The 23,493-nt window shown below is 61.6% G+C and overlaps 15 protein-coding genes across 15 annotated transcripts; 8 read left to right on the top strand and 7 right to left on the bottom strand.

Annotated features, from left to right (window-relative positions):
• Positions 1-28: 28 nt before the first annotated feature.
• On the top strand, positions 29-1,638 carry MRET_1051 (cactin protein; the record flags this gene model as incomplete). Its single annotated transcript, XM_027627678.1, has 2 exons — positions 29-1,583; positions 1,607-1,638. 2 exons carry the CDS (start codon positions 29-31, stop codon positions 1,636-1,638), a joined length of 1,587 nt encoding a protein of 528 aa, XP_027483478.1.
• Positions 1,639-2,526, bottom strand: MRET_1050 (zinc finger protein HUA1; the record flags this gene model as incomplete). Its single annotated transcript, XM_027627677.1, has 1 exon — positions 1,639-2,526. One exon carries the CDS (start codon positions 2,524-2,526, stop codon positions 1,639-1,641), a length of 888 nt encoding a protein of 295 aa, XP_027483479.1.
• Positions 2,527-2,628: 102 nt separating this feature from the next.
• On the top strand, positions 2,629-3,741 carry MRET_1049 (dihydroorotase; the record flags this gene model as incomplete). The annotated part of the gene is made up of 1 exon (XM_027627676.1): positions 2,629-3,741. One exon carries the CDS (start codon positions 2,629-2,631, stop codon positions 3,739-3,741), a length of 1,113 nt encoding a protein of 370 aa, XP_027484026.1.
• A 109-nt stretch (positions 3,742-3,850) lies between these two features.
• MRET_1048 (protein-S-isoprenylcysteine O-methyltransferase) lies at positions 3,851-4,594 on the top strand (the record flags this gene model as incomplete). Its single annotated transcript, XM_027627675.1, has 1 exon — positions 3,851-4,594. The coding sequence occupies one exon, from the start codon at positions 3,851-3,853 to the stop codon at positions 4,592-4,594; it is 744 nt and encodes a 247-aa protein (XP_027484025.1).
• A 54-nt stretch (positions 4,595-4,648) lies between these two features.
• MRET_1047 (kinesin family member 18/19) lies at positions 4,649-7,039 on the top strand (the record flags this gene model as incomplete). The annotated part of the gene is made up of 1 exon (XM_027627674.1): positions 4,649-7,039. The coding sequence occupies one exon, from the start codon at positions 4,649-4,651 to the stop codon at positions 7,037-7,039; it is 2,391 nt and encodes a 796-aa protein (XP_027483823.1).
• A 98-nt stretch (positions 7,040-7,137) lies between these two features.
• On the top strand, positions 7,138-11,028 carry MRET_1046 (nuclear pore complex protein Nup160; the record flags this gene model as incomplete). Its single annotated transcript, XM_027627673.1, has 1 exon — positions 7,138-11,028. One exon carries the CDS (start codon positions 7,138-7,140, stop codon positions 11,026-11,028), a length of 3,891 nt encoding a protein of 1,296 aa, XP_027484020.1.
• Positions 11,029-11,113: 85 nt separating this feature from the next.
• Positions 11,114-12,040, top strand: MRET_1045 (26S proteasome regulatory subunit N11; the record flags this gene model as incomplete). The annotated part of the gene is made up of 1 exon (XM_027627672.1): positions 11,114-12,040. One exon carries the CDS (start codon positions 11,114-11,116, stop codon positions 12,038-12,040), a length of 927 nt encoding a protein of 308 aa, XP_027483824.1.
• Positions 12,041-12,074: 34 nt separating this feature from the next.
• Positions 12,075-13,448, bottom strand: MRET_1044 (uncharacterized protein; the record flags this gene model as incomplete). Its single annotated transcript, XM_027627671.1, has 1 exon — positions 12,075-13,448. One exon carries the CDS (start codon positions 13,446-13,448, stop codon positions 12,075-12,077), a length of 1,374 nt encoding a protein of 457 aa, XP_027484021.1.
• Positions 13,449-13,626: 178 nt separating this feature from the next.
• On the bottom strand, positions 13,627-14,550 carry MRET_1043 (uncharacterized protein; the record flags this gene model as incomplete). The annotated part of the gene is made up of 1 exon (XM_027627670.1): positions 13,627-14,550. One exon carries the CDS (start codon positions 14,548-14,550, stop codon positions 13,627-13,629), a length of 924 nt encoding a protein of 307 aa, XP_027484023.1.
• Positions 14,551-14,574: 24 nt separating this feature from the next.
• MRET_1042 (uncharacterized protein) lies at positions 14,575-15,522 on the top strand (the record flags this gene model as incomplete). The annotated part of the gene is made up of 1 exon (XM_027627669.1): positions 14,575-15,522. One exon carries the CDS (start codon positions 14,575-14,577, stop codon positions 15,520-15,522), a length of 948 nt encoding a protein of 315 aa, XP_027484022.1.
• MRET_1041 (histone deacetylase 6) lies at positions 15,496-17,424 on the bottom strand (the record flags this gene model as incomplete). Its single annotated transcript, XM_027627668.1, has 1 exon — positions 15,496-17,424. The coding sequence occupies one exon, from the start codon at positions 17,422-17,424 to the stop codon at positions 15,496-15,498; it is 1,929 nt and encodes a 642-aa protein (XP_027484024.1).
• A 65-nt stretch (positions 17,425-17,489) lies between these two features.
• MRET_1040 (GTPase-activating protein SST2) lies at positions 17,490-19,364 on the bottom strand (the record flags this gene model as incomplete). Its single annotated transcript, XM_027627667.1, has 1 exon — positions 17,490-19,364. One exon carries the CDS (start codon positions 19,362-19,364, stop codon positions 17,490-17,492), a length of 1,875 nt encoding a protein of 624 aa, XP_027483825.1.
• A 120-nt stretch (positions 19,365-19,484) lies between these two features.
• On the bottom strand, positions 19,485-19,996 carry MRET_1039 (bud site selection protein 31; the record flags this gene model as incomplete). The annotated part of the gene is made up of 3 exons (XM_027627666.1): positions 19,485-19,513; positions 19,547-19,634; positions 19,667-19,996. 3 exons carry the CDS (start codon positions 19,994-19,996, stop codon positions 19,485-19,487), a joined length of 447 nt encoding a protein of 148 aa, XP_027483614.1.
• Positions 19,997-20,100: 104 nt separating this feature from the next.
• Positions 20,101-20,916, top strand: MRET_1038 (riboflavin synthase; the record flags this gene model as incomplete). The annotated part of the gene is made up of 1 exon (XM_027627665.1): positions 20,101-20,916. One exon carries the CDS (start codon positions 20,101-20,103, stop codon positions 20,914-20,916), a length of 816 nt encoding a protein of 271 aa, XP_027483849.1.
• Positions 20,917-20,918: 2 nt separating this feature from the next.
• Positions 20,919-23,336, bottom strand: MRET_1037 (protein NUD1; the record flags this gene model as incomplete). Its single annotated transcript, XM_027627664.1, has 1 exon — positions 20,919-23,336. The coding sequence occupies one exon, from the start codon at positions 23,334-23,336 to the stop codon at positions 20,919-20,921; it is 2,418 nt and encodes an 805-aa protein (XP_027483850.1).
• Positions 23,337-23,493: the final 157 nt, after the last annotated feature.

Raw genomic sequence — 23,493 nt, 5'->3', positions numbered from 1 at the left:
CGCTGTTCCCTTTGCATGACGCCTCGGCATGGCTGGCATGGCACGTAGGGAAGAGGGGCAGGCTGCGTGGTATCCAGATGCGAAGCGCCTGCGGACCGACGATGATGAGGGAGGTGTGTTTCGATGGAAAAAGAAGGAGGTCGAGGAGCAGCGTGCAGGTCTTTCTCGACATGACGTCGAACGGCGTGACGCTGCGCGACGTGCCGAGGCTGAGCGCGAGGCTGAGCGGCTGAGAGCGCGTCGTGTTCAGCGCGAAAATGCACGCCGCGAGCGTGAAGAAGAGGAAGCGCGGCGTGCGCGCCAGGCAGAGTCGGCCGTGATGGCAGATTGGGTGGCGAAAGAGGACGAGTTTATGCTCCAGCAGTCCAAGGCGCGAGCTGCGATTCGCGTGCGTGATCACCGAGCGCGACCGATTGACTGGCTTGTCATGCCGCTTTTGGATGATACTGAATATGATGACGAGGTGGATGTGCCGCTGAAAGAGCCGACCGCCTATATGGATACACTCGCTCCGAGTGAGCTGCAAGAGCTCCATGCCGATATACAAACGTTTGTGCGTCTCGACGCAGACCGCGCTGCGTACTGGAAAGATGCGTTGATCGTATGCGATGATCGCTGCCGTCGCGTCCGGCACCAAGATCAGACGCATGTGGACCCCTCGATCCTGGCAGACGCAGATGCGCTGCTGGCGGACAAATCAGCGGACGAGTTGCTCGAGCTACAGACATCTATTCGCAGCAAGATGCGTTCTGGAGAGCCCTTGGATGTCGAATACTGGGACATGATGCTACAGCGTATCGTGGTCTGGCGCAGCGTCGCCAAATTGCGCGCCGTGCACGAAAAGACGGTGCAGGAAAAGATCGCGAAGCGGCGGCACGAGCAGCGCTGCGATGCAGAGCGGCATTGTGCTGAACTGGCAGAGCAGCTCGACACGCCGAGGAAGTACGATGTGGTATGGGACGCGGCTGAGATGGAGCCGCCAGGACGCCCGGTGCATGATCTGACGCCGGAGGAGCGTCCGTTACCCATGTATACCCCTGCGTCGCTGCGTGCCAAGCTGCGAGAGGCGCGCCGCGATGTGCTTAGCCGGTCATATATTCCACGGCAGCAGACTGAGTGGCATCGCTCGTGCCAAACAGCCGATGACTTTGTGCGTCAAGAGGCAGCACGGGCGATGGGTGTGAATGAAGAGGCATTCCATGACGATGTTCGACTCACGCAACAGGCACATCATGGGGAGAGCAAGTACCGCATCCGCAAACCGCGCTACTTCAACCGCGTGCACACGGGCTACGAGTGGAATCGGTACAACCAGGTGCACTATGACGCAGAGCATCCACCGCCCAAGCAAGTGCAAGGGTACAAGTTTCATCTGTTTTATCCGGACTTGCTGGATCCCATGCAGGCGCCCACGTACCGCGTCTTGCCTGATCCTGAGGGGCCAGGGGACACTGTGCTGTTGCGCTTCAGTGCGGGCCCTCCGTACGAGGATGTGGCTTTTCGCATCGTGCAGCGTGAATGGGACTATTCGTACAAACGCGGTTTTCGAAGCAGCTTTGACCGCGGTATTTTACAACTACACTGTATGTACACGATACTCACGCAGTCAACTTTAAGCGATTCAAGTACCGCAAGTAATTATCTCATGATGCGTCCAGCGCCACCGCAAGTGTTGCATTCATCGTCCAGCCCAAATAGGGAAAATAGGTCATTGGCATTCCCTGTGCCCCCGCATTTGTAACACAGTGTGCCTCCAATGCGAGGATCGCCCGGCATCACAGCGACCGCGCCGGGTGGCGGCTGATATCCGTACCAATCGACGAGAGGCGCAGCGCCGGGCGGTGGCGGAGCGTAGCATGGCATGGGGCGCGGTGGTGGCGGCGGCGCATACAATGGATAGTCTTGCTGCATGAGGGGCTTTTCACTAGACGTGTGCGACACCACATCGTAGCGAGGCGGCACACTACTGTGCTGGTCCTCGGGGTACACGTCAGGCCGCGATGATGGGCCACTCGGTGGCTGCGTGCCAATGGATGGAGAAAACGGCTGAGGGGGCCGAGGCGCAGGCGGATGAAAAGCGTGGCTTTGCATAGGCGTATAGAATCGCAGGGGCTGCTGGATCCTCTGGTCAGCTAGGTAGCCATGCGCGCCGCCCTGCTCGTACGCATTCTTCACGGCGCCGGTGTACGCTTTGCCATAGCGATGCCAGCAAGATTTGCATGGCTTGAGCGGATTTCGATTCACGTAGCCCGTCTCGTAGCACTTGGTGCATGTTGGGACAGTCGCAGGGTATAAGAGAATCTTGCCTTTGTACAGAAGGGGGTATCCATTGGCTGGCGACGCGGTAGGCAACGGGCCCACAGGGCGTGGAGGCGCAGGGGCCGTGCTGGATGGGGAAGGGGGGCGTGGCCGTGGCGGCAAGCTTGGTGCTGCCGCCTCATGATGCGACGACGCATCTCCCCATGTGCTCGCGAGCACATCCTCGTACGAGGGCGGCGGCTCGCTCGGCTCCAGTGGTGGTGGCATCCAAGCCGGCTCCTCTGGCCCAGCCTGGCCCCAAGGGATTCGGCCGATGTGGAGGGAGGTGTCGTGTGGAAGGGCAAGGACGTCGGCGGTTCCTGCCTCGCCATGGTGGAAACGCTCGAGATCCCATCGCCCGCCGACTTTCATGTGCATCTTCGGCAGGGGCCTATGAGTGAGCTGGTGACGCCTCATGTGGCCTTGGGCGGCATCGACCTGGCCTATGTCATGCCGAACTTGACGCCGCCGCTGACATCCGCGCAGCAGACGGTGGACTACATGGCGCAGCTGCGAGCTATCGCCCCACATACCCGCTTCCTTGGAACCATGTACCTATCGCCAAGTATCACGCCAGATGAGATTCGCCGTGCATCTGCGGCTGGTATACGTGGCGTGAAGAGCTACCCACGCGGTGTGACGACGAACAGCGACGGTGGCATTGAGGACTATGAAGTGTACTTCCCTGTCTTTGAGGCGATGCAAGAGTGCGGCATGGTGCTCAACCTGCACGGTGAAATTCCCAGCGATACTGACAAGGGTGTGTGTGTCCTGAACGCCGAGCCGCTGTTTCTGGCGCACCTCGAAAAGATCCACACGCACTTTCCGCAGCTGCGCATTGTGCTCGAGCACGCCACGACGCGTGCCGCTGTCGAATGCGTGAAACGCTGTGGCGATACGGTGGCGTGCACGATCACCGCACACCATCTGCAGCTGACGGTCGACGACTGGGCCGGCAAGCCGCTGCACTTTTGCAAGCCCGTGGCCAAGATGCCAGATGACCGTGCGGCCCTGCGCGAAGTCATTCGCGAAGGGCATCCGCGCTTCTTTCTCGGCTCCGACTCCGCTCCGCATCCCCTCGCGGCCAAGTACCCATCGCCAGCGAGTCGAAATGACTCAACGGACGAGCTCATGCTGAACTGCGGGTGTGCAGCGGGTGTCTATACATCGCCCATTCTTCTTCCGCTCTGCGCGACACTGCTTGAATCGTTTGGCGCGCTGGATCAGCTCGCTGCGTTTGTGAGTGAACATGGCCGCCGCTTTTACAACGAACCGGCCGAGCCAGGTCGAGTCGTACGGCTGCGCCGAGCTACGCCGCAGGACGCGCCTGTGCCAGCCGCCTACGTCCACTCATCCAGCACAGACAAGCGCGATGGCGACCCGTCCAAGCTGCAAGTGTCGCCGTTCTTCGCGGGCCAACACCTCGGCTGGGTCCTTGCATAGAGGTCCATAGAGTCTTTGTGCGAGCGAACAAAGATGGGTGTCACGTGGCGTGTGGACGCCTTGTGGAGGACCGCATATAAAGGCAAGGACGTGCGAGGCGTGGCCAGCCATGCCCTGGTTTTTTGCCGCGCACCCTGCGCTGATTCCGAAGGCGCTAGCGCATCCCGTCGGCACAATTGCCGCCACGGCCTTTGCGCTTGGCGCACTCGCGGGGGTGTGTGCGCCGGGCCTGTGGGCGCTCGTATGCGGCATGCTCACTTATACCCCACAGAGACTAGCGCCATTGCAAGTGTATCTCTTTGCATGGTCGTGCTTTCATGTGCTCGAATTCGTCGTGACGGCGTACTGGAATCCTACGCACCTGCAGTCGGACTCGTTTCTCTTGCAAAATGGATTTGAGTACGTGGCCGCGCATGCGATGGGCGTACTGGAGTACGTGCTCGAATCGGCCTGGGCACCCACCTGGAAGTATGTGTGGTGCGTCCAAGCGTTCGGTGCTGTCCTCATAGTGAGTGGCCAGCTGCTGCGCTCGTTTGCCATGATCCATGCTTCCACCAACTTTAGTCATGCACTGGCCCAGACGAAGCGAGAGGACCATGTGCTGGTGACGACGGGCGTCTATGCGGTAGCGCGGCATCCGTCGTATGCCGGCTTTTTTTGGTGGGCCGTCGGCACGCAGATCATGCTGGGAAATCCAGTGTCCTTGATCCTGTTTACGGTCCTACTGACGCGCTTCTTTGCTCAGCGCATTCGCGTCGAAGAAGCGACACTGCGTGCCTTTTTTGGTGACGCGTACCGCTCGTATGCAGCTCGCACGCCGCGCGGCGTGCCTCTTGTAGGTTGGGTCACGTGATCTGACGCGCCGGGAGAGACTGAGAGCGTCCGCTTCGGTGTTGTTCTGGCGACCATGGCCGACTCGTCCATCCAGGTGGTGGTGCGGGTGCGTCCATTGAATGAGAAGGAGGTGTTGCTCCTTGCTCCGACGGACACATCCCATGCATTTCAGGGAGACGGGGGGCTCGCTGCCTCTCCGTCCAAAGCCCCGAATGCCATTGCTGCGATGCGCAGCAATTATATCCGCAACATTATCGCACCGGTGGACGACCGCGTCCTGGTCTTTGATCCGGTCGAACCAGATATGATGCGTGGCGGCGAGTCGAGTCGTACGCGCTCGTCGCTCTCGCACATGCAGTTCCACGGAAATGGCCGGCGACCGCGTGACGTGCGGTACGCCTTTGATCGTGTATTTCCGTCGTCGACGCAGCAGCGCGAGGTGTACCGCGACACGGTCGAGCCGATGCTCTCAGGCGTGCTGAGCGGCTTTAATGCGAGTGTCTTTGCGTACGGCGCGACGGGGTGCGGTAAGACACACACCATCAGTGGCACGCCCACCGACCCGGGCCTCATCTTTTTGACGATGCAGGGACTCTATGAGCGGATCGAGGCGGAGAGCAGCGATTTCGAAACGAATGTGCGCCTCTCGTACTTGGAGATCTACAATGAGACCATTCGTGATCTGCTTTCCGAGACGCCGACTCCCGCGGGGCGTGGCTTGGCACTGCGGGAGGATGCCGCCAGCAAGATGTCCGTCGTCGGCATCACGGAGCACATACCCGAGTCGCCCGAACAGGTGCTGGAGATGATCACAGAGGGCAATAAGCGGCGCACACAGAGTCCGACGGAGGCGAATGCGGTGAGCAGTCGAAGTCATGCGGTCCTCCAAGTCAATGTCATGCGGCGCCCGCGCACAGCCGACACGGTCGAGGAAATGTACAGCGCGTCGCTCAACATTATCGACCTGGCTGGATCCGAGCGTGCTTCTGCGACATCCAACCAGGGCATCCGCATGAAAGAAGGCGCCAACATCAACCGCTCGCTCCTGGCCCTGGGCAGCTGCATCAATGCCCTCTGCCAGTCGGGCACCCGCGGTGCTCGCAGCCGGCACATTCCGTACCGCAACAGCAAACTCACGCGTCTTCTCAAGTTTTCGCTCGGCGGGAACTGCAAGACGGTTATGATTGCCTGTGTGAGCCCGTCGAGTGCGCACTATGACGAGACGCATAACACACTCAAGTATGCGAATCAAGCCAAGAACATCCAGACCAAAGTATCGCGCAACCTCCTGCATATTGACCGCCATGTCGCGCAGTACGTCCAGGCCATCGCTTCGCTGCGGGCAGAGGTCGCCGAGCTCAAAGACAAGCTCGCGCATGCGCCGACCGAGTCACACGCGGAGCGAGACACGCAGCTCGAGCAGGCGCGTGCACGACTCGCCACGAGTGCGGCGCAGGCCAAGGAACATGTAGGCTCGTCGACGTATGCCGCGTCGTTCCTCGCGCATGCGACGCAACAGGCGACACAGGCGCGCTTATCCGCTGGCCCACCGGAGGCCGAGGAGCGCATCCTACAGGGCCTGTGGCAGAAGTGCGAGGCGGCACCGGAGGCTGGGCCATGGCGAGTGCCGACCGTGCCGCATCACGCGCCACCTCTCGTTGCGCAGCATGGCCCGAGTGCCGCGCTGTATGACGCGTACCATGCAAAGTACGCCGCCGATGTACGCGCGCATGCCAATGCAACAGCCAAGGAAGCGTTGGAGCACCTGCTGCTGGATGTACTCTCGCCACGCATGGTGACATTGGTCCAATACGCTGCGCGAGCGGCATCGGCTCTGCAGCAAGTCTGTGCCTCGGATCCTGTACCGACGGACGTGGAAAAGACGCTCGCCGACGGCGTGGCTATGCTCAAGGACCTGACGGGCGCTGATGTGCCCACCACCGTCCGTCGAGGGCCGCGGCCCGGTGCGCTGGCTTCTCCCGCCCGCTTTCATCGCAAGAGTCCACGACGGCGTGCGCTTCGCCCACCTCCCAAGCCGGCGATGGACAAGGCGGCGCGCGCGCCTCGCGCCTCGCTCGTGCCTCGGCCCAGCATACCCCGACGCAGTGACAGGCCAGCCGAGGCAGCCTCCAAGCCGCGGGCTTCGCTGCAGCCGCCGTTGCGCATGCCTGTCCAAGCCGTCCCACGTGCGTCCCGCGACAGTGGACCGCCCTCGGATCCGGCCCCGCGCCAGCCAGCCTCGTCGTCTTCGCCGCCGACGGCCGCGAAGCCACCGGCGGGGAAGCCGCCCGCCGCTCCTCACGCCCCATCCGCGCGCCGCGGGCTCTTTCAGCGGCAATTCCTCGCACGGCGTCAGGAACAAGAGGAGGAGGAGGATGACGACGACGACGACGACGACGACGACGACGACTTGCTAGGCGACACGCCGCGTTCATACCCGCCCCTGGCCCATAGCACATGGTAGGCGTTTCTTCCTGAGGGAGGTGTGTATCTCTTCCCACATCACGTGGCCCTGAGGCGGACGACGATCGCGGCTTGCAGACAACGACGACGACGGCCTTGATGCTCCTGCCGCACGGCATCGCGTCCGTGCCGCTCGATGTGCTGAATACCAGTGCATCCAAGGCGCGATCCTATGCAGTCCCATGCGCATCGGCTGCGAAGGCGCCGGTGCCGGCCACCCACGCGCCGCACCTCGCAGCGCATGCCTCGCATGCGGCCACATGCCGTGTGTCGGTCTTGGGCCCGCGCGTCGTGGCACTCGCTCGCTTCCTTGATAGCACGCGCGAGATTGAGGTGCGCATCCTGGGCCAGGCCGGCGCACCGGCGCCTGTGCGTTTCGTGTTTCCGGCGCCGGTCCTTCCCAACGTGGGCATGGTCGAAGACGGTGCCTCGAGCGATCTGTACGTGTTGGCTGTCACGGCTACGGGCTATCTGTACCGCCTGCGTGTGCCATTGACGAGTCTTCTGCATGGCCATCCGCTGCCGACGCGGTGGGCGCACGAGCACCGCATGGCCCACTTTGCCTCCCACGAGACACACACGGAAGCTACGAGTGTGCACGTCGTGGATCAGGCCCTCCTGCTTGTGTCGTGCGCGGATGGAGCTCTGGTCCAGCTGGCGTATGCGTCGGAGGACTTGGCATGGCGCGAAAGTGTGCTTCGTCCCTCGGCCTTTTCGTTCTCGCGTCTGTTCGGCCGCAGCGCAGCGGAGCCCGTCTCACCGGTCCAGACGCTGGCGATCGCGACGCATGTGTCTGGTGCAGATACGCCACTGGCGCTTTGCGTATGTCGTGATCGCAAGCTGCGCGTGTGGAACATGGCCACAGAGACACTCGTGCGCACGCTCGACTTGCCGGGACCCTCCGAGGCGGTGTGGGACAGCTCGGCACAGCCACATATCCAGCTCTTTTACCCGGACGACGGTGCATACTCGTTCTATGCGCTTGTGTACGTCCCCACACATGGCGCCTGCCTCGCAGCGTACGGCATCGAGCTCGAAGAGAGCACCAGCTGGTCAGGCGGCGTGGGCGATATGGGCCTGGTATGGACCCGGCCGTGTGAGAGCTTGGCTCTCGCACCAGACATGGAGCTGCGTGACATGGCCGTGGTGCGCGCGCGGCGCGCATGGCGCGTCTGGCTCCTGTGGCATGCAGGCGGCGCGCCCCTCCTCCAGACGACGCTCGTCGATGGCCTGCGCGCGTCGGAAGAGCAGCACGTCGTGCGCGGCCCAACGGAAGATCCGTGGATCCATGTCCAGCCCTTCGACCCATACACGCCGCTTCATGGCCCCGCACTCGACGCGGCGCTGGCCACGCACACGGGCAGCGCCGTCACGGCGCTCTTCCTCGAGCGCTTGTGTGAACCTGCGCGCTTCAGCGCCACGACACTCACCGCCGCCTTGCAGGCCGAGGGCGTACACGTAGCCGGCGAGTCGCTCCCACGCATCATGGCGGCGATTGCCGCTACGATCGGGGCTGCCTCGACGGATGCATGGCTCCGCTTCATGCGGCGCGTCGAGCAGATCGACCGTGCGGCCAGGTGGCCCCTGCGCCTTTGCATGCTCGACGACGTGCCGTGTGTCGTGGCGCGCCACACACTGGGCGTGGCGTGCGCAAGGGGCGCGGGTGCGTGGCTCGCGGGTCTCGCTACGCGTCTCGCTGCCGCTGCGCCCCACCGAGATCGTCCGAGCGCCCGTCTCGCAGGCGAGGCGGCGAGCGCCGAGTACGCGCTCGTGCTCCATCAGCTGACCCACGTACCCAGCGAGGCGTATGCGCCGGTGGTCGATGGAGGTGCGTCGCTCTTACCAGTCGCGACGCTGGCGATCGAAGCGTACGATGCGTTGGGCGCGCGCGCGCCGCGGCTGGTGGACGCGTATGCGCTGCAGGGAGCGCCGCTCCCGATCCCGTCGCGCATGCACGAACGTGTGGCAGCGCTGACGGAGCGGATCGGCGGCGACGGACTCGTCCACGCCGCCGAGCGTCTGGCGGCGTTGTATGCGGACGATGCTTGGCTGGCGCCAGCATGGCTCGATGCCGTCACGGCCTGTGCGCACATGGCTCATGTGCATGCGCAATGGCAGGGAACGCGATCCCTCCTGGTCCTGCTGTCGCTCGTGACGCACGTCCCGGCCCTCCAGAGCGTGCGTGCCGCGACGCTGCGTGCGTGGCGCTCGGCGCGTGCCATGTACACCCTGGCCAGCACGAGCGATCACGAGCCGACGCTCGGCCTCGTGCACCGCGCACTGCTGCGCGGCGTGCCGCCTGGCGCGCGTGTCGATGCGTTTTGCGCGGCTATTCTGCCGGACGCGCCGGACGCCGTACGTGTGTGCCTCCAGGGCGACGAGGACCCGGTGTGTGTGTACCTCGTCGCCCGAGCCGATGCGCTGCGCGGACGCTTCGACGACGCGTGTGCTGCGCTCGTGCGCGTCCATGCCGCTCTCCCCACGCACGCTCCCAAGCTCCGCCCTGTACTCCCCTTCCAAGACATCACCGACTTTGCCTTTTGGACACACGCCGCCTCACTCGTCGAAGCGAGTGTGAGCGCGTCGTACATGTGCTACCGCCACGCGATGCATGCGCTCGAGGCGGGTGCGGACGTCGCCGAGGCCGATGCACGGCAGGTATGGACGCAGGTATTCCAGGCACAGTTGGCCCTGCACATGTACGAGGCGGCATCGTCGACGGTCCTGAGTATGCCGTTCGATGACCTGCGCACGACATGCATCACCACGCTCGTTACCACCCTGTGCCACGCACACGAAACGCACACACTGCTGCGCCTCGACCTTCTTGATTGGCAGCCACACGTCGAGCGCACGCTGAGCTTCCACGCTCGGCATGCGTCGCCCCTCGCACACCCATCGTACTTCCACATTCTCTATGCGTACCACATTTCCCGCGGCGACTACAAAAGTGCGGCGGCGTCCATGTACCAGCACGCCCGCCGCATGTGCGTGCTGGCCCAGAGTGCACAGCCAGATACCATGCGCACGTACGCCGTGCGCCAGGCCCAGAGCTACCTGGTGGCCATCAACGCTTTGACCCTGCTCCCACCGACGCATGCCTGGTTCGCGCACGACCACGCCGACGGTCTGGACGTCGGCCGTGGCAAGCACCGGGCTCTGCGTGGGCGTGTCACGCAGTACGTGCCGACGGCCCAAGGCGCGTCACCGCCTCTCGCCATCGTTCAGCTGGCGGATGTGCGGCGCGAGTATGACGAATTGATGACACGGTTGGAACTGCTGCACACGTACCCCGAACTGGCGCACGCTGCGACGCCGTGGCGTGCGGAAGACGCGCTGTCACTCTTCATTGCCAACGACGACTTTGACGCGGCATGGTCGTGTGCGCAGCACCTCGACTTGCCGTTGAACGGCTTCTTCGAGGCACTCACGCACACAGCTGTGACACTCGAGCGCACCTTTCACCAGCGCAAGGCGCAGTACGAGCATCTTGATCCCGCCCTGCAGGCGCTGTACATGGCCGACGAAGAAGAGGCCGATGCGAATGCCACTTTCCTCCGCCACTCGGCCTGCACGGCCAGCTGGCCGGGACATGCTCACGAGCGGGCATGGAAGTACCTGCGCCTCCATCTCGAGGCTGCCAAGCATGACGATGCAGCAGCGTACCGCCGCACGATCGCAGAGACGCTTGTGGCTTCGCATGCATGGGATCTGGCGCCCGATTGGCTCTCCGCGTGGTTCCAGCAGCATGCACCTGATGTGCTCGTCCGCGTGTGGATGCGCCACGGTATGCTAGAGCAGGCACTCGTCTACTGCACGCAGCTCGTGGATGCGTCGATGAGTGCCCTGCGCACAGGGCATGCGCAGCCGCCATCTTGCTTGCCATACACCCTCATGGACAGCTTGCTGGCCGCCGCCACCACGCAGGGCGTCGACGCCCACGCGCTGCGTACGAGCCTCGAGGCCCGGATGAAGGCCCTCCACAAATAGAATGTGTCCCTCGTAGGAGCCTGACTAAGCGACGCGCGTCCCTCAGCCACCGCGGCGGCTCACCGTCGCTTTTTCTCGTCCCACTATGGACTTGCAAGCTCTCTTTCAGCAGGCGCGGTTTGGCTCCACGTCCGCACCACCCACGGACGTGCCGCAGCAAGACAATGCAGAGACCGTGCACATAAGCAGCCTTGCGCTTCTCAAGATGCTCAAGCACGGACGTGCAGGAGTGCCGATGGAAGTGATGGGTCTGCTTCTGGGCACCATTGTCGACGACTATACCGTATCGGTGGTGGATGTGTTTGCGATGCCTCAGTCAGGCACAGGTGTGAGTGTCGAAGCTGTCGATCCTGTCTTCCAGACCAAGATGCTTGATATGCTAAAACAGACCGGCCGCTCAGAAGTCGTGGTGGGTTGGTACCATTCGCATCCCGGTTTCGGCTGCTGGCTGTCCAGCGTCGATATCAACACGCAGCAGTCGTTTGAACAGCTGAATCCAAGAGCTGTGGCTATTGTCGTTGACCCGATCGAGTCGGTCAAAGGCAAGGTCGTGATTGACGCATTCCGTCTCATCAACCCATCGACCGTGATGCTGGGCCAAGAGCCGCGCCAGACCACGTCGAATATCGGACACCTCAACAAACCCTCGATCCAGTCGCTCATTCATGGCTTGAATCGCCACTACTACTCGATTGCCATTGGCTATCGAAAAACGCAGCTCGAGCAGGCCATGTTGGGCAACTTGCACAAGCGCAACTGGACCGATGGTCTCAAACTCGCCGACTTCCAAGAACACCAGCACACAAATCAGGGCGCCGTCAAGCGCATGCTTTCACTCGCCGAAGAGTACCAAAAGTCTGTCAAAGAAGAGGCCAAGCTCACGCCCGAACAGATCAAGACACACTATGTCGGCAAGCAGGATCCCAAGCGGCATCTCGAAGATGCTGTCGAGTCGTCGATGAGCAACCAAATTGTACAGAGCTTAGGTACCATGATTCTTGCAGAGCTCTAGTTAGATACCTCTATACTACAGATGGCAGCGTACATTACGCCTTGGTATGTCGTGTAGAGCGCCGCGTTCGCTTGGCCAACGGCTCGTCGGGTACCGGGGGCAGAGCGGCCGCCTGGCGTTTTCTAGGAGCGCCGCGACGACGCGTCGTACGAGTGGGGGCAGGCGGCTCCTCAGGCGACGCCTCCGGGGGCGGCACCTCTTTCGATGGTGGGGGTGCCACGGGCGCGCTTGTTCGTTGCAGCTCGTCCATCAACTTGTAGGCAAACGCACGCAGCGCCGATACTTCGGGCTCGATCATGGGGCCTTTCGTAGATACACAAGTATCCAAGTATTCATCCAGCGCATCCGCAAAGTGCCGCAGAGGCTTGTCTTCTGACATGGCCCGCTTCGCGACACATGTGCCGAGACTCATCGAGAGTCCGGCTTGTCGCGCACAAAACTCGTGGGGTACTTTGCAGTGCACATTGCGCGCATGTTCACGCACGGCCATGAGCACCTGTGTCATGACATCATAGGCAGCCGAGCCAGTTACATGCAAATCAGGCAAGGCTTTGTCCGCTGGAGCCGACGGGCTTGGGCCATCCGACTTGTCTTCCGGCTCTTCGTCCTTGTGGTCTTCGGAACGAGCAAATGGGTTCAGACGCGCGCACCATGCGCCAAAGCTGCTTTTGCGGGATTCATGGTGCCTGTCCGATTTTGAGGGCGATGAAGTGGCCGAGGACGGATGGTCGTCATCGCTATCGCCCGAAGCACCCCAATCCAAGGTACGCGCAGGCGACGACATGGGATTTGGCGTGGGTGAACTTGGCGGCGACGGATTCTCATCGCGGGCAGCAGGTATCGTTGTAGGAGAGCTGGGGGGTGGCGACATGGGCGCTGTGTGAAACGGCGGGTCAGGCGTTACACTCGGTTTCGCGGTATACAGGGCCTGAGTGGGTTTCCGTGGCACAAGCTCGTCCTGCGCCGACTGGATCCGCTCGCGCTCCAAGACACGAGCCACATGCATGGCACGCGCCTGAGGACCACGCCACGCAGGCACAGCCGTGGGGCGCATATGGGACAGGGGGGCGGGCTCGTCGAGCTTGGTGTCCCATCGGACATTCCGGACGTCCTTTTCGCGGCGCGGGGGATCTGTGGTCGGCACCCAACGCAGCGTAATCATTTCGCGATCACGAAGGAATGGCATCGCATCAGACAGCAGCAGGGCACCGCGCTGCTCGCTGTGCGGTGTACCCACCGATGCCTGACACGACACATATAAATGCGGTGTGTGATCCGATGGGACCTTGAAGAGTTCACAAGCCTTAGCGAGCAGATCCTCGTGGCGTTCAGGAAGCGCTGTCATAAACACCTTGGAATTGAGCGTGGGGCCCTTGAGCAGGACCGCACGCGGCGGAGGCGTCGCCATCACACACACTCGCCGTGTCGTACCAAGAGAGAGGCGGTCCAAAGGCCTCGGCAGCGAGACGCGCGTCTTTTTGCGTAATTCCCCCAGGCCTCAGGCGCGTGCAGCTCAGGTGGGTGGAGGCGTAGTTCGATTGGCTGCGAGGAGAGGGCGCGCCGCCTATGGGACAGGCTACGAAGCCTTAGGCCAGGCCTTCGGCGCGCAGCACGATGAGATGGACATAGGCCATGCGCCTGCGCATTTCGATGCCTGTCCAGCCGATGGGATCCAAGGTTGTCTCTGCGTGCTGGCCGTCGTCGTCGTCGTCCCATGGTCCAAAGCCTGGCGCACCTGGAACAGGCACGGCTTTCGCGGAGCCACTAGCCGGCACAATCTCGGCGAGTTGGATGGGCGGTATCATGGTAGGGAGAGCCATGGGATTCATAGTCGATATAGGTACAAGGAGTGGCACGATATCAGGGGGGAGCAGCGAGGCAAGAAGAGAGCCTAGGAGAGTTGAGTCGGGTGGCAGATGCGAGAGGGGAAGGTACTGGATCTCGACCATACCGCCAGCGACGCGGCCTGCTCCCACAATGACATGACCGATACTCAGGATGCATTCTTCCTGCTCGCCCGCGGTCTTGGAAGCATCCTGGCGCGCCGGTGATGACGAGCCAAGTCGCACGCGGAACGATACACCGTCCAGAAGGGTCTGCGCACCGCGCTGAGCCCATGCACCAGGCCCTAGCGTGCCCGCAGACGAGCCCAATGGGCCGGGCAATGTCGATTGGCGGAGCATGGTATGAAATTCGGCGCTGAGTACGTGAGCATGCCACCGACGCAGAGGCACGCCCTCCGTGCGTGTGCCGTGCATTTCAGCGCGCGTGGGATGCGATGTATCTTCAAACACGACGAACACATGGTGTGGGTAGGCCGCGTCTGTCACCTCCCACATCATGCGCCGATGTCTCGGTCCCGTTGAGGGGGCTAGCGTTGAGTGGTACGGCCGGAACTGAATGCGCCACATGCCCGCTGGCTGTGCATCATGATGCGTCTGCAGATGTGCCGAGACCGCAGCGATGGCATGTTGCGGCAGAGCCGGAATACGTACCGTACCCGCCACCATCAAGCCAGCGGTGGAGTGGTTGTGATGGCGAAGCGGAAAGCCCCTAGCGAGCCGCTGCCAGCCCTCGACGGTGCGGATGAAGTGCCCGTGCCGCTTCCGCGCATGATACATGCGCTGCACACGGTCGCGGGTGTGTCGGTGGTCGATGCTATCGGCATCGTCCGTGTGCTTGCGCAGAAAAAGCGGCACACGCCGTCTCGACTGCGTCGCTTGTCTGCGCCCGAGTTGGAGGAGCTGGGTGCGCCGTGTGCGGGCCCGACACGCGATCGAGTGGTGGAAGCGTTACGGGAAGTAGCTTCCAGCGGGGTGATGAGTGAGGCGGAGCGATCGTCTAAGCAGCAGCGACTACGGGAGGATGTGCGCCTGCGTCGCGACTGGGGTGATCCGGGCACGGGCCGTGAAGACAAGTCGTGCGCATTTGATGTGGTGCTGACGGAGTCGACTCTGCGAGGCCGCAGCGTGATGGTGAATCGCGCGGCTGTGCTCTTAGCGTGGGCCGTCGTCGTGCTGGAGTGCATGGGCTTCGCGAGAAACGAGGCACTCAGTCTGGCCCAGTGCTACACGAGCCTGGCAGCGGAGGCGCATGGCCCCGCGCCCCCTACGAAGCGCGTCATGAGCGAGAATCAGCCGCATGTCGAGTTTCTGCGCGTCAAGATCCCCATTATCCGATTGCGACACGACGGCGAGTACCGCGGTCTGAAGGACGGTCAGGTCGTGCCGCCTACGCGAGCGTATGACTACCTGCGCCGCACCATGTTCCAGATGCTGCCGTACGTCATGGGTGCGCTCACACTGCTCGCCAACTCGTACGTGGCTGCGGACGGCTCGGCTCATGCGCTGCACGACGCAGCCTACGGCTTGTATCTCGACTTTCGGCCTGAGACACATGGCGAGCGGGGCAAGCGGGCGGTGCTCGCCCTCGATACGATCTTGGATCTGCGCGCGTCACGAGCGCAGCATGTCCTCGAGTAGGGGGATCGTCTGTGCTAGTGTGTCCATGGGGCATGCGGACGTGGCGCGCTGCACACGCCCGAGGCGCTTGCCTGACGACGCCTGGTCCGACCACGCCAAGTGAGGATGGTTCGGTGGACACACGACATGCGCATGCTCGAGGTACCACGACTTGAGCTCAGGATGCGACTTGGGCACGAGCGGAATGGGATTCGTGCCGAGCACCTGCACGACGCCTGCGACGCGGTGGTGCAAAGCCCGCGCGGCAATGAGGTGCATAAGCACATGGCAGCCCGTGCCCAGGCCCACCAAGACAAAGCGTTTCGCGGCGGACAGCGCACACACATGGTCCCACAGCGACTCGATGTGGGCATACAGATGCGTGGGCGTCGTGTCTGGCACACGCTCATGCGTCGGACTGCACACGGCCTCACGCGGCAGCGGCGTCAGTGTACACAGGTCCAATATGGCGTAGTGGCGCGACGTGGCCCAAGCTACGAGGGCATCGGCTGCGTCAGAGACATACGGGGCACCGCTCGCGTCCTGGTGCAGGGTGCCTAGATCATGCACAAACACGACGAATGTGTCGGTCGTCGGGAGAACAAAGGACGACGAGCACAGGACCTGGTGCGGGGCGAGTCCGTCGCTGTACATGGGCAGGGGAAGCAGCTGGTAGGACGACCATAAGCGAGCGGCGCGCGCTTCCAAAAAGAGGCTAGGAAGCGAGAAGCTGTGGCACGCGCCCGTACCGGACGACATGGGCGCCATGCTCATGGCCGTCCGCATGCACTGCCAGTGCGGCGCCTGTGCGCGTATGACCTGCTGGACGGTGTGGACGGCAGCGGTGCTCGCTGCCGTGCCGGGTGGTAGGGGGGGTAACGCATCGCCCAGCAGTGTGCGAACGACAGCGAGGGCCGAGCGTGAGATGGCATCCAGGGTATATCCGCCCTCCAGCACGACGGCCAGTCTGCCGTGGGCGAGAGCCATGAGCTGATGCGTCATGTGGGCATAGCCCGTGGGCGATACGCGGCACCCACCGAGCACATCGCCGTCCGCGGCGTCAAAGCCCGCACTGACGATCACGAGGTCGGGGGCAAATTCGTACGCGATGGGCAAGATACACTGCTGGAACGCATGCAGATAGTCGGCATCGCCCATACCCGTGCACGGCCAGGGGACGTTGACCGAGGTCCCGAGCGCATCCGGGCCGCCGACCTGGTCATAGTTGCCGAACGTCGTGCCGGGATAAAAGGTGCCGTTCTCGTAGCGATGCAGAGATATGTACAGCACGTTGCTGTCGTTCCAAAAGATGCGCTGCGTGCCATTGCCGTGGTGCACGTCCCAGTCGAGAATCATGATGCGGCGAGCCGCGTGATGCAGAAGCGTGCGCGTCGCGATGGCGACATTGTTGTACAGACAAAAGCCCTGGCTGCCGTCCGGCTCCGCATGATGGCCGGGTGGTCGGACAATGGCAAAGCCGTTCTGAACACGGCCGGAGGCGACAGCCTTGCACAGCTCAATGGCGCTACCACACGACAGGCGCGCGCACAGCGTCGAGGACCGGTTCAGGTACAGCGACTTGGCCTCGTAGAACGCGATCAGTTCACGCAGCTTGTCCTCGGGTAGCTGCACGGTCTCTTCCAAGGAATGCCACAGCTCCTCGGTATGCACAAGCGACACTTCGGCTAGGCTCGCTTCGCGCGATAGAATCCGATGCATGCGATGAATGCAGCCGTGCATCTGCAGCATCGTAAAGATCGACGTGATCCGCTCCGGACGCTCGGGATGAGGCTCCGCCGCAAGCGTCGAGTGCAGCGTCATGCTCGGATCATACACATAGCCTGTCTTGCGCACATCGGGCGGTATCAGCGGCTCATCGCTCACAGGTGCCGCCGGGGCGCTCAACGGATGTGCCTCAGTCATCGGCACGACGCGTCGGTCGAAGATGGAGGGGTCGGATGTGGAATTCCTTGGCTACTATACACACACTACGGCCGCTCCCACAAGCCACAATCCAGGGCCTCGTAGTATTTCGGCAGACTTTCCTCATTCAGCTGCGCCTTGACTTCCTTTTGCGCTGATCCGCACTGGATGAGCAGATGCCCCAGCGCCTTCTCGATCTGGCGCGTCGAGTCGGTGCCGGACGCTCCGCGCGCAAACGCCTCGAGTGCGCCTTCGAGTGACGCGCTCGTCTCGCTCGAGAGACGCAGATTGAGCGCACTAGACTGCAACAGCGAGCCGATGCGCCGTTGCGCACTCAGGGACAAGATGGGCTGCTGCGATGCGCGCATCTGTGGACCCGTCATGCCCTCCGGCCGCTTCTCCGCAGATTCGCGCAGGACCTCCGACGGCAGGACGTCGACCGCATCGGCGCTGAACGTATCCGTCAGCAGGCCCGCCGTAGCGAGTCGGCAGTCGGACCGGAACCACTCGACTTGGCACCAGAACTGCAGCGGCTTCTCATCCTGCCGCATTTGAAGGAACGTGTAGAGTGAGCGGCGCATGTTGGCACTGCGCAAGACTTCCTCCAGTGGTTGTCTAGGAACACTCGTGGGCGATGCAACATCCCGCGCTCGCGGCGAAGGTGCACCAGGTATCTCAGGAGACGCCTGAGCCGACGGATGCGCGTTCATGTACGTGCCGTATAAATCGAATGCATCGAGTCGAGGAGAGACACTCCGCATCTCATTCAAACGATCACCGTAAAAGAAAGACGTGGGCGGACGCTCGTCTGCTGGCTTCGACGCCGGCTGATCCACCCAATCGACCTTCCAGGCCATAGTGACACCCAGCTCAGTGAGGTAATACATTTCACCCTCGACAAAGGTGCCCTCACGCGCAGCATGCTCGGCACGCAGTGCCTCATCGACGCATACCGTGGCGACATTGTTCGATTGAGAGACATCCATCGTCTGCTCAGACTCGAGCCATCCGAGACGCACCATGTGCGCAGCGAGAACAATCGCCTCGTCGATCGAGACCATGGTCGTGTAGTCCACAAGCCAGTTCAAAGCATCGGTCGACGAGAACCGCGCCGTCTCGTACATTTGCCCCTCCTTGTCTCGCACTTGCTTGGTCTCCAGCACGATACCAAGGGCACTCGGCTCCGTGCGACGAGGTGAAGTACCGACCATGCGATTAAACAAAATGCGCACGACGGCGTCACTCAACAGCACATCGTCCTGCTCATCACGCTCCAAAAACAAGAGCTTGTCACATATGGGGTGCACATTCAGAAGATTGCTGACACTGCGCGTAGCGATACCATGCCGGACGACAAAACGATCGACGAGATGCACGCCTTTGGGCGATGGAGCGTACACTTCGTCTTCCTGGCCAGGCACACGCTCTAGCAAGTGCGCTCGGATAAAGGCTTGGCAAATTCGGGCAGCGGTCTGGCTGCTCATGGTAAATGACGTCTTGGTCTGGCTGAGTGACAGCATATTCTGGATGCCATTCGCCGAGTCGCGTACGATCTGTACAAACTGCAGCGCCTGCATGCGCTGAATCAAGGCAGGTAACACAAAGGCGAGTGGGAAACGCCAATCTGGCCACCGATCACAGAGGGAAATAATGACGGTGGTGAAGAGGCCGTGCAGGTCACGGCAGATAGGCAGTCCCTCTCGATTCACACGCATGAGCCATTGCTCATTCGACTGCAGTGCGACAGGCTTCGGTATGCCTCCCATGGGACTTTGAGGTCGTGTGTCCGTCCCGTCATGGGCACTTGGCGCCTGAGGATCAGGATATCGGTTCCATGGGCTTGTAGGACGGGAAGACGTGGCTGACGCTTGTCCATTCGCTGTTCTTGCCCCCTTGGTGCTGTCTGGCGACGGGCTTTGTGGGCGCTTGAGGCGCGGCATGAGCGAGAACGACGCGGGGCGCAATCAAAACACGGTGGCTACGGTGATCGATGTGTGGAGTTTAGCGCACGGTGAAGCCACAACGGCGCTACAAAATTCGGCCTATTTTGGAGCACGGACTCAGTCGGACGAGCTGCATCCTCGACATCCTATCATGCGCGTAAGTATGTGACGAAACGTACCACAATGCGCACATTCCACAAAGGTGCCCGGACGCAATTGGGCCCGAGGCACACGGCATATACATGTAGCCCCTTCATAATTCATATCCTGGCATCGTTAGTAGACGTGCCCCCACGTACTCTGGCCTGAATACATCGCACACAGCACAGCTTTTCATAGCCTGTGCGCTTCCACTTCGCAATGAGCGCAGCATCTGCATATCCTTGTTCTAGGAGCCAGTCGTACAATTCGCGGCTAATCGCTTCGCGTTTGTAATATAAATCGTAAATGTAGCGCGAGCGAATATGCGTAATGCGCATAATACCCCACACGCCCTCGGCCTTGCGCTTACCTTCCTGCGGGTCATTCTCTGCATCGCGCATTTTTGTCTCATAATCCTCCAGAATGGGTTCAATGTCCTCGAAGCCTTCAGGCGGCGGCCGTGTCCGACTCGTTCGGATGCGTGGCATGATGGTAGCAACGAGGGTCTTGTGCGCCACGTGACCTTGTCCTGGGCGGCGGAGGTGTCTTTCGCCCAGAGGCGGTGTGGTGGGGCCAAGCCATCGTCCGCACCATGTTTACGGGCCTGGTTGAGTGCATGGCTCGCGTCGTCGACGTCGTGCCTACAGATGAGCACAGTGGATCTTATGCTATCACGATTGGAGAGAGCGCGCTGCTCCTTGGCGATTGCCATGTGGGTGACAGCATTGCCGTGAATGGTGTGTGCCTGACCGTGACGCAGTTTAGTACGGATACGCATGGCGGCTGCTTCCGTGTAGACCTAGCGCCAGAGACGCTGTTCCGATCGAATCTTGGGCGCCTGCAAGTGGGCGATAAGGTCAACTGTGAGCGTGCTATGGCGCCCACGACCCGATTTGGCGGCCACATCGTCCAGGGCCACGTCGATACCGTCGCGACGCTGCAATCGATCGAGCGGAACCAGTCTGCACTTACGCTCACGCTCCGTCTATTCCATGATACACGAAAAGAGGTCGATGCACATCTCCCGCTGCCATCGACGCTGGCTCCGTACCTGGTACCCAAGGGCTATGTCACGCTTGACGGCACGTCCCTCACTCTGATCGATGTATCACCTCCAGCAGGCGGGGCGCTGAACGGGGATGCGACGGAGAACAAGAAAGAGACTATTGAGTTTACCGTCATGCTCATTCCACACACACAAGAGCACATTACGCTGCCGAGCAAGCCGCTGGGCTCGTTTGTGAATGTGGAGTTTGACATGGTAGGCAAGTATGTGTATCGTTCGCTGGAGGGCCAGTTGGGCCGCCTGGATCAGGCGCCAGGCACAGATGCTTCGACGCTGTCTATGCCGATGCTGGAGCGCGTCGTGGAGCGCGCCGTAGAGCGGGTGATGCATCGTCAACAGTAACACTATGTATCCCTATCTAGGCGACGTAACTGTTGTTCTGCGCGCAGGATATCTTGCTCATCAATTTCGAGTCCATCGAGCCACGTCAATGTATTACAGGCCATACCACATAGTCCGCGGTATACACGGCGTTTCTGCAACAAGTGCCCAGGCAGCGTGCTTTGGAAGTGCTTGTCGGCTGCATGAAAGAGGCTGGCCGTCCGTGCGCTGTCCTTCACATGCTCCGACGCCACAGGCGCTTCGACCGTCGGTTCCGGCGGGACCAGCATCGTGCGCTTGTGAAACTGTGAGCGCTCAGCAAACGACTGTACAGCACGCAGCCGCGTTTGCGCAGCCTGTTCGGCGGCGCGTGCGGCGTCAGGCTGCACGATGGCCGGATGCGGCACAGGCGGGCCGCTGGTACCATCAGGTGCGTTGAGTGGCAGGATCATCGGGGGGTATAGACCCAACGTGCATGGATTGGTGCGAAGATCGAGGACGCAGAGCTCGGTCATGCCGTGGATACTGCGCACGATGGACTCTAGCGTATCGACTCGGCAGCCCACGATGCTGAGGCGTTTCAGTCGGCGCCATGGCCGCAGGGACGGCAGCGAGGTGAAGAGACTGTGGTCCATATTGAGCGAGCGCAGCGCGGGTGTCTGGTCTTGCAGCTCGGATGATACGCTGGTCAGCTGACATCCAGCCAGCTCCAGGTACACCAGACTGGGCATGGGCGACAGAAATAGTTGATTAGCGCGGACGGCATTCCCGCTAAAGTACAGGCGCTGCAAGGAACGGGGCACAGGCAAAGGCAGTCGTACTCGCGTGCCTTGCTGCCGAAGCGAAAGATGTCGCAGATCACGGGCCGTGCTGAGCGCCTCTATTGATGCAAGACGGCATCGGTCGGCGTACAGAACACGCAGGTGTGGCATACACGATACGTCCAGCGTATCAAGGGCCGTATTATCACACAACCGCAGCACACGCAGCTGGGGCATGGTCCGTGTCAGCGGCAGCGTCGTGAGCTGGTTGTCGTCTGCGTCAAGTTCCTGCAGCGCTGCCACACTTTCGAGACCCGCGATGGTATGGATGCGGTTGTGGGCGAGAGACAAGGACTCGAGCGCCGGCCAACACATGCCGCTGACATCCACACAGCCGCCGAGTTCGTTATGGGCCAAACTGAGCCGACGCAGTGATGTACACTGCTCCAGGCCGCGCAGGTCGGTGATTCTGTTGTGGTCCGCACGCAATTCGCGTAGCTCTGTGAGGTGCACGAACGGCATGAGCGACGCAAATTCATTGTGGCATACATCCAGCACACGCAGCCGCTTGAGGTGCTCGAACGATGTCAGTTCCGACATGACATTGTGGCTGGCCGTCAAAAGTCGCACCGAAGACGGAATGCCCATAGCAAACGAAACTTGGTTGTGATCGAGCCACACTTCTTGCACATGGGGGAGATGTTCACTCAGGGCGATGCACGACTCAAGTTGCCGCGCACGCAAATCAATCTTCTTCAGGGTGCGCCAATCAGGCTCCCATGGCACAGCATCTGTCAGCACTTCGACGAGCTTGTCACGCGTGATGCGGAAAGATGCATTGGTCATCTGCGAGCGGTCCTCTGGCGCGGGTTGTGAGCGCGAGAGATTCATTTGCTCGAGTTCTTGCAGCATGCGGTCCATGCGTGCTGTCTGCGCCGTTGCGTTTGAAGCTGTACTGCGTGGATGCTTTTGGTCCATAAAACTAATCGATCGCGATGCCTGGACCCGTGGCGTTTCGCCCAACGATCCGCCCTTGAGGATCGAGCGAGGGAAAGACCCACTCACAGGTCGTGCAGGTGTTGCTTGATGATTATCATTCTTGTATGAGAGAGGGAAACGTGCCATGCGCCCACCATTACTTGTCTCTTGAGATGCCATCCGCATGCGCTTGTTTTGGCGCAGGTCCTGGAGGGACGAGTGGGAAGCCGACGCAGAAAGACTCTCTTCCTCATCTCGTGATGCCTCACGGCTGCATTCTTCTGCAAGTTGCTCCAGTCCGCTGCGAATGTTGGCATCAAATGGGACGTTTATGAGCCGCAACGGCATATGTGGTCCGCCGGGCGTGGATGGCGTCGTGCGTGTCATCGCGCCTTTGGACGAGCTGCGCGACGGCATCGGCGTGGACGAAGGGACATTACGCGCTCGAAATGTGAACTCCGTCTTGGTCGGGGGAGCTGCTTCCATAGACGGGCCCTCTGCATTCTCCTTTTCGGACGAGACATTCGGCGTCAGAAACATTTGCTGTAGCTTCATCGGCGAAAACATATCACCGCCGATCGCATTCAGTCGGTCACGACCGCGTGCTGGTGTCGCCTTCCATGCCGGCTGAAACATCGGAGGCACGGTCGACGCATCAGAGTGATGCACCACTGTGCCACATTCAGAGGCCGCCTGCGACATGGACAAGGTTAGAGCGCCGCACCCCACGCCGCAGGGCGTCGCACCAACACAGATATCACGTGACTTGACGCGCGACGCGTCGGGCCACGTGCTGAGCAGGGCGGAGAACACTCGTTCGTCCACACCCTCCATCTTGCCTGCCCTGTCGATCGCGGGA

Source organism: Malassezia restricta, chromosome II, assembly GCF_003290485.1.
Source record: "Malassezia restricta chromosome II, complete sequence".
Taxonomy (NCBI): Eukaryota; Fungi; Basidiomycota; class Malasseziomycetes; order Malasseziales; family Malasseziaceae; genus Malassezia; species Malassezia restricta.
This window is presented reverse-complemented; position numbering and strand designations above follow the sequence as displayed.